Source organism: Volvox carteri (genome assembly GCF_000143455.1).
Source record: "Volvox carteri f. nagariensis unplaced genomic scaffold VOLCAscaffold_249, whole genome shotgun sequence".
NCBI classification, from domain to species: domain Eukaryota; kingdom Viridiplantae; phylum Chlorophyta; class Chlorophyceae; order Chlamydomonadales; family Volvocaceae; genus Volvox; species Volvox carteri.
The window spans coordinates 3,513-11,897 of record NW_003307785.1 but is presented as its reverse complement, the minus strand read 5'-3'; the positions used below and the strand labels follow the sequence as shown (position 1 = coordinate 11,897).

At 61.9% G+C, this 8,385-nt stretch overlaps 1 protein-coding gene across 1 annotated transcript in view; it reads left to right on the top strand.

Moving 5' to 3' along the window:
- The window catches only part of VOLCADRAFT_100956 (uncharacterized protein), a gene marked incomplete at both ends in the record, with an annotated part of 13,891 nt that overhangs the window by 2,880 nt on the left and 2,626 nt on the right, over window positions 1-8,385 (top strand). Inside the window, 10 exons of the mRNA XM_002959438.1 lie at window positions 789-851; window positions 915-1,040; window positions 1,104-1,166; window positions 1,230-1,440; window positions 1,555-2,097; window positions 2,256-2,819; window positions 2,892-2,960; window positions 3,213-3,287; window positions 3,501-4,718; window positions 4,820-8,351. Of these exons, the coding sequence (XP_002959484.1) occupies window positions 789-851; window positions 915-1,040; window positions 1,104-1,166; window positions 1,230-1,440; window positions 1,555-2,097; window positions 2,256-2,819; window positions 2,892-2,960; window positions 3,213-3,287; window positions 3,501-4,718; window positions 4,820-8,351 (6,464 nt within the window). The remainder of the gene's footprint in view (window positions 1-788; window positions 852-914; window positions 1,041-1,103; window positions 1,167-1,229; window positions 1,441-1,554; window positions 2,098-2,255; window positions 2,820-2,891; window positions 2,961-3,212; window positions 3,288-3,500; window positions 4,719-4,819; window positions 8,352-8,385) is intronic.

Below are 8,385 nucleotides of genomic sequence, written 5' to 3'. Positions count from 1 at the left end.
CACTGTGCCGGAATGTTTTCAAGTTTTTTGCTCTTTCTTTTTGCTTTTTCCGCGTTATTCGCCATTCACAACAGAATGAATGCCGTACGCGCTTCATACAGCGCCGTTCTTCGCTTGTAAGCTTTGACGATGCTCGCAATTCACCTTGCCACTGTGCCGAATTACTTTCGAGCTTTTTGCTCTTTCTTTTCGCTTCTTTCGCGCGCTTCGATTCCGCGTCGGAATTAATGCCGTACGCGCTTCATACAGCGCCGTTCTTCGCTTGTGAGCTTTGACGATTCTCGCAATTCCCCTTGTCACTGTGCCGGAATATTTTCAAGTTTTTTGCTCTTTCTTTTTGCTTTTTTCGCGTTCTTCGCCGTTCACAACCTCGTATCCTTAACGGCTTAATTAGTATACGTGCTCGCTTCGCCGGGTCCGCCTTCATGTCGGATCAGTCGCCTGCTTCGAAACGGCTCCGGTTGGGCTCGCTTGCGGACGGCTTCCGCAGTGGTGGAAGAATACGTCCGTTCGCTGATTTGAGTACGGGCCGTGCAGCTGAGCAGCAGCAGCATGCCGCAGCACAGCAGACAGCCATGCAAATAAATTCAGCGGGGCCCGCAGAGGCAGCTGCTGCAGATACACAGCTGGAGGGGCAGCACCAGGGTGCTGATGCTTCTGCTGCAGAAGTACGGGAGAGATGGCGGCGGCAGAAAGCTGCACAGCGTGCGGCAGCCCTTCCTGAACTACGGTTGTTGCAGCGGCAGCAGGACGCTGCACGGCACGCAGCTGCACGTGCTGACCCGGAGGTGAGGGCACAGCAGCGGATGCATGACACAGCACAGCATGCTGCTGCACGGGCTGACCCGGAGGTGAGGGTGCAGCAGCAGTTGCGTGATGCTGCACAGCATGCCGCTGCACGTGCTGATCCGGAGGTGAGGGCGCTCCAGCAGCAGCGGAACACAGCACAGCATGCCGCTGCACGTGCTGATCCGGCGGTGAGGGTGCTCCAGCAGCAGCGGAACACAGCACAGCATGCCGCTGCATGTGCTGATCCGGAGGTGAGGGCGCTCCAGCAGCAGCGGAACACAGCACAGCATGCGGCTGCACGTGCTGATCCGGAGGTGAGGGCGCTCCAGCAGCAGCGGAACACAGCACAGCATGCGGCTGCACGTGCTGACCCGGAGGTGAGGGTGCTCCAGCAGCAGCGGAACACAGCACAGCATGCGGCTGCACACGCTGACCCGGAGGTAAGGGTGCTTCAGCAGCAGCGGAACACAGCACGGCATGCAGCTGCACGCCAGGTGCAGCAGCAGAATCAGCAGGCCACTCCTAAGGATACCCTCTTGGCTCGCATGCACCGCCTCCTGCGGTTCGCGAACCTTCATGGTGATGACGCCATTGATTTGCCCGAGTTTCTGTTGGCACTTCCAGAGGGCCACGTGCAGGACCTTCCTGGCGGTCAGTTACCGCCTGACAGGCAGGTACCCTACACCGTGCAGCTGCACTGTGCGTCGACCATGGCTGCTGCCTTGCGCCGGCGCATGCCCTCCCGTGTCTGTGCTGTGTGCTCAGAGGTGTGCTCGGAGGACCAGTCGACGGTGCTGCACTGGATGGAGATTCCCAATGTTGACATTTTACGTGCAGACGTCATGTGTACGGACGCTGTGCAGCGCTGGGGGCATACTCTGGTGTGGCGGCGGATGGCGTGTACAGCTCAGGGAGACGCACCACCGCCACCTGACCCAGTCCTGCCTGCTCGGTATCGTGTTAGCCGGGCTGAGCGGGATGGTGCTGTGGATGAGGACGGCGGCAGTGGAGCAGGCAGGCTGGTAGATGATGCAGCGGAAGGAGCATTAGAGGTGGATGGGGATGCTCCGGGAACCGGCGGTTCAGAGTCAGCGACGACTGAGCAGCAGCCGCCTGATCAGCTTCCATCGGATCAACAGCCGCGCCCCCCGCGGGTGCTGCCCAGAGCCTGTCTGGACGACCCCTCCAGTGTTGAGGTGCCGTATTGCATGCGTCTGGAGCCGGACCTGCCCAACCGCACTATGCTGGTTGGTGATGGCGCTACAGAACGCATCTTCGTATGCAACATCTGCCACAAGGCCCTGAGCGGTGAGTCAGTCTCTGCTATGAGTTGTAACTTCTGCCTGCATCTTCTTGCTCCGTTCATCCACAGCATGTAGTTGTTTCTCCTACCTTTGCTGGCCACGTTCATACTGATTTCCTAGTCATCTCAGCTCTGCTTGTCCATGTTTGCTCCTCTCCTGCAGCTCGGCGAGTCCCCGAAGCTGCACTGGCGCGCCTGGACCCTGGTGATGTGCCGCGCGTCAATCATCTGGGTGACCCTCTGCCGTCCCCCACTTTCTTGGAGGGGCAGCTTCTGGGCCGCGGCCGCATCGTCCAGCAGTTGCTCATCATGTACCTGGCAGACCGACCGCCGGACGTCTTCCCGCGTGCTGTAAAGACTCACGGCATTGGGGTCGTAAATCCTGACCCGAATATGCTGCGAGCACAGCTGCCGGCGCGGGCATCTGACCTGGCCGGCGCTATCACAGTTGTCTGTGTCGACCAGGTTCGCAGCCGGGCGGAGCTGCTAGAACGCATGCGAAAGGCGCCAGGTCTTCAGGTGCGAGGACAGGTCATCGTCGCCTGGGTCCGTTTTTTGCAGCACAACGATGAGGAGGAGCTGGCTATTGATGAGGATGCTCTGCAGGAGTACGAGCGCATGGGCTGTGCTGCAGGCGTGCCGGACGAAATCTTGCATGCCGCCCTTGCACCAACGGATCCGGAGGTGGCGAACGTTCTCCGCACCACCTTCCTGCACGACCGCACGGGTGCGGCAGGTGTGCGGCAGTTCCAGGACGTGGTGGAAGCGGCTGTTCGTGATGGCAATCTTGCCGATGCAGCTGCGGCACCTGACGTGGATACTGCAGGACCCGTGCAACCTACGCTGGCGGATCCGACCCCGAATGCAGGTGTGTTCTTTTGTTACTGTGTTTCATGCGAGCTGTTGTGTGCCCTCTGTTTTCGTGTTGCCCTCATACTGCACTTTCTGCACCGGACAGTTGCTACCGCCGCTGCCCCGTGCATCAAGAGGGTGCTCCTCTTGTGCTGACGGATCTTGATGCACAGCCTGACCACCTGGAGAAGCTGGACTCCTGCAGCACCCTCGCCTGTCCCGCTAGTGGTGTATTCTACTACTCCTCTGTATGTATTCTTGAGTGCAGGACAGAACCCTGGGCCGGGGCCATTCACCGCCATCCTGCGGGAACCTGCCGACCAGCCAGCTGAAGGTGCGCCAGGTGCGTGCGTTCTCTTGCTTGGCTGAGCATAGGGCTAAACGCGTCTTCGCTTGTTTGTGGCGTGTTTGAGGTGCTTCGATTCCACTTCCGTCCGGCATATGTACACGCCACACTGCATTTACGGCCGTTGATGCGCCATGCTAACACATCGCATGACTTGCCAGATCATGCATCCTGACCCAGCTCTTGCGCATCTGTCGTCTGATCCTGCAGTCGATCCGGCAGCTGCCACTCTGGACGAGCTGGAGCTGATCCTGCCACAGCCGTCGAATGTGGGTGATGATGGCAGCGAAATTGACCGCTTCCCGGGCCGAGTGGAGGACCTTCTGACTGGCCGCGCACGGCTTGCGTTTGCGGCTGGTGGCCGTGACAGCCACGTGCTGGATGACCGTCATCCCGCCATCCTTACCCTTTGCTTCCCCCAGTCCTTCCCGTACGGCTTTTCTGGTCAGCGCCCCCGCGGCATGTCTTTTCCGGCGTATTGTCGCCACCTGCTGCACCGCGTGCCGCGGACACAATTCGGCGGCAATCTCATGCTGCTGGCACGCATGTACGACATCTGCGTGCGCCATGAAAGCATGGTGCAAGTGGGCATCACCATGAACATGCGGCCGCATCTTGGCAAACCAGCGGCGTGTGTGCCGCGTGATGTAATCCGTGCTATGGGCACCATACTGGCGCTGCCGTATTGGCACTCGCAGCGGCGGCAGCTGCTTGCGCAGCAGTCGCCGCTGGTTAAGGCGCTGGTGGAGGGGGCCCGCCTCAGTACTCTGCGTCTCGACCTCACAGACGCGTATTACAACGGTGCCCGATCCAAGATGCGTGCAGCCGCCCTCACCATTGGCTGGCCCCCGCTGTTCTTCACCATAAATCCGGCAGATATGCATGCAGCCTGTGCAGTCGTGGCCTCCGGACAGGTGTTGGACTTCGACAATGATGGACGACCGCAACATATCCCGAGCACGGTGGAGAAGTGGCGGCGTGTGAAGGATGACCCGTACAGTTGCGCCGCCCTGCTGGTGGCCACCAAGGAGGTTCTGGTGGAGGAGCTCTTCGGCTTCGCGCCGGGCGCCATGCAGCAGACAAACCCGCGCTGCTTCTGTGGGCTCACATTTGAGGTGGCGGTCAAGGTGGAGCAGAGCGGCCGCCTCGCCCTGCACATCCATGGTGTTGCGCATGTGGCCACGTTCGCAGTCGAGCGCCTTCAGGCGCTGTTCAGTGGACCCAACTGCCGAGCGCTGGCCCTGGCATACGCCCTGTGCGCCATGTGGTATCCCTCGCCGTACTATGACCCTTTCGTCCACGGTGCAGAACACTACGTCATGGACATGACCGTCGAAGAGGTCCAGCAGCATGGCCGTGCGCCTCCGCCCGTTGACAAGTCCTGCCCGCCTGCAGCATACGATTTTGGCAGGCTGGCCGGCTGTGCAGGTGGCGGACTCCCGCCGCCTCCCCGGCACGCTGCTTGCCATGCGCACCACGCAGCCGTCATTCGCAGCACGCTTACTCATACACATAACGACACCTGCAAGCGACACGGCTGCCGTGGCACATTGATAGCTGTGGCATGGCATTCCCTCGTGTCCTGCGCAGCGCCTTCCAGTGGATTGGCACCGGCGGCCTCTTCCTTCTGCCGCGATTGGGCCCGAACATTGTACCGCACATGCCAGCTGCAGCGCTGGCATTTGGGTGCAACCAGCTGTTTAGTCTGGCGTGCGAGGTGGATCGCGTCTACACGGCAGAGGCAGCAGCACAACTGGCCCGCCCTGAAGATGAACGGGGGGACTGTGTGCTGCTGCAGCCTGCTGCTGACCGCGCCCGCGATGCTGCCTACTACAGCACGAAGTACACTGGCAAGAGCATCAACGACAGCCAGGCGCAGCTGACATGCAACGCTCTTACCCGAGTGCAGGATTTCCTGCTAGCTGGAAGGACGCCGAATCCGGGTGCCAGTGGGCCCACCGCGTTTGGCAACATGTGCGCCACTGTGCATCGCATGACCGCTTCCATTACGGCTGGTATGGCGCTTGTCGCCATGAAGCTAGATGGTCATTCCACCTTCGAGGCGACATTCGACTGCGCATACCTGCAGGTAGACGCGTTCACAGCGCTATCTGCGGGCGCCGAGCAATCTCCTGAGGCGGCGACCACAGCGGCAGTACTGGTGGAGGCTGAGGAGCAGGAGGGCTACACGGTGACCAACGCTGTGCATAACTACGTGCTGCGGGGGGAAGAACTCAGCGGCCTGGACTGCAGTGTGTACAACATAGCCTCCAACTACGAGGTCCGACGTGTGCTGCCAGCTCAGCACCCGCACCGAGAGCGATTGGGTCTACAGATCCCGGTGGCAGCTCGACGCCGCAAGCGCACTACCCCAGCCACACCCATAACCGCCCCTGTGCCTGCCCCTGTGCCTCTGCTGACTGCAGCCCCGGCCCCTCCTCCTGAGCCACCTGCTCCTACAGCTGCAGCGACACTCGACCAGCCAACGTCTCAGACGGCCACGGAGCTGCCCCGCCTGGTGGCCTTCCACGGCACACATCCGCTCTACAGAACACATGTCCACGTCCGCCTGCCACGGCCGCGCTATGTACAGCTTGGAGGCTCTCTTCCCCGCCGGCCCCGCCCTGGCACCTCTGCTGCGGGCATGGCGCAGTACTATGCGTTTGTCCTGGGTACTTTCAAAGCTCACCGGGGTCAGCCCATCCCCCCCGGGCTGACTGTAAAGGAAGCCTACGACACCTGGTGGGCAGAGCTGGGCACTACCGAGGCAGGTCGCTCGTACCAGGCGTATGTATCGGTGCTGCTGGACAACATCGAAGAGGACCACGCTGGGAAAGCCCGCCGTCAGGCGGAGTACAACCAGCGGCGCCGCCAGCAGCGTGCGGCAGCGGCAGCAGCGGTGCGGCCTGAAGGTGACAGCACGAGCGCTTCAGATGGAGATGCCGATGACGGCGTCCGCGGGCATCTCAGGCCTGATCCTGAAACACAGCCGCCCGCCGAGGACCAGCTGGAGCACTTCGTGTACATCCCAGGTCAGGAGTATCCGACGGCTGGCACCGACCTCGCCGCCGTCGCTCTTACGGACCTGTTTGACTGCACCAACGCTGCTGGCGTGTATGCCTATGATGCAGCACGGCGCTGCCGAGCCCCGGCCCTAGCGGACGGCCATGGTGCACGCAGCAATCGTTTCAGCCGTCGGATCACGCCAGCGGACCTGCCCCTCCTGACTGAAGCGACCAAGCGTCTGAAGCGGTATCTCGTTGCAGCAGCAGCCGGGACTGTTGAGGCAGATGGGGGCGCCCACACGGGACTGACGGCCACACCTGAGATGGACACCCCTCATGTCGAGCTGCACCGCCCCACCAGCGGACCCCTGGTCGCCATCGTGCGCATGCCTGGCACTCCTGAGCGGACTGAACAGGCTCGCATGCCCATCTATGTGCACCTCCCCCAGCCGCCCAGCATCGACGACACCATTGAGCTGTTCACGCTTGCCCCCCACCAGGCCGTGCCCTTCATGCTCATGGCTCGGTACTTCGATCATCGCGATGAGCCCAACCCTGGCGACCCGCCGCAGATGCTTGTGGAGGGCAAGCCCGGTACCGGAAAGAGCCAGTTCGTACAAGCGCTCCTGTGGTACACCTTCCAGCATGGCTGTCCGCACTGGGCGGCCACCTGCGCCTACTCATGGGCTGCTGCAACTGCCTTCAGCACGCCGGTGCATCGCAGCCTCTCTACCCACGCCATGTTTGCCCTATCTGCTGGCAGCAACCGAGTGGACAGCGTCAGGAAAGGCAGCGCAGCCAGCCTACAGGTGCATCGGAATGTCGGCGATGGTGCACTCATTATTGACGAGATCGGCATGAACAGCCTGGACCACCTGGGTGCGTGCAACCAGTCCTGCACTCGTCACCTGTTGCCGCCACCGCATCTCGCCGGCGACCACCCCGCCGCCACCATCTTCAGCGGCCGTCCCAGTGCCAACACGGGCGACGAGTTCCAGCACCCGAAGCCAGGTGGCCCGCCCCTCTACCGGTACGCCGCTGCTGTGGAATGCAACCCTCAGTTCTCGCCCTCTGTCCCAACCGCGCAACCTCTGCACGGAGAGGAGGACAACGATGACGACCCTAATGAGGCCGCCGCTGGATCTCAAGGCGGTCAGCAGCAACCCGAAGCAGCAGCACACCGGCCCCGGGCCGTCCCACAGACGCATAGCTGCATACTTGAGGGCTTCCGGGTTTACCGATCCCTGGCTAAGACGGTCTTCTTGCTGGAGAAGCAGCAGCGCCAGGACAGCAGCCCCTCTGGTCGTCGCCTGACAGAGTATGCCTCTATGTTCGGCGGTGAGCCAGCCACCGAGCAGCGCATAGCCGAGATGGTCGACGACCTTAACAGCCGCGCCATCGTCGACTTGGCCGACCTGGCACACCTCGAGCCGCGCGTCGTGCTGCAGAGGAACGAACCACGCCACACACTCAATACCCGGCTCATCATGCTGGAGGCACAGCGCAAGAATCAGCGCCTTGTGGTGTGGAATGTGGACCACGTCCCTGTCCAGAAGCGTGGTGCTGCTGCGGAACCGGCCCTGACACACGTGGAGAAAGCAGTTGCGATGCGGATCAAGGATCACGAGTTTGGCCACACCACCGCCGACACGTGGTACTACCATGGCGCCCGATACATCCTCCTTGATACAACTGCTGCCGATGCCGGAGCGAGCCACAACAACGAGGTGGAAGCCTGCGGCCTGCTTGAGGATGGCCGCGAGCCAGCAGATGACAGCCGTGGCCCCTATCGCCGGCTCAAGTACCTTCCAGCGGCCGTCATTGTGCGGCCTATAAGCGGCCACATCCCCGGCACCGTGCTGCAGGGCCTTGCAGACTACGCCAGCAGGGGTGGTGCCTTCATCCTGTCACCCCGGGCATCTTGCATTGCCGAGGTCGACATGCCTGCCGCCGGGTACGGCACCATCACAAAGCAGATCCGGCGCCTCAACGTACCGCTCGGCGACCGCCAGGCGGTCACCGATTACTTCGTGCAAGGCCGCAGCTTCAAAGACGAGTGCTGGCTGCGTGGATCTCGCTGTCCCACCCAC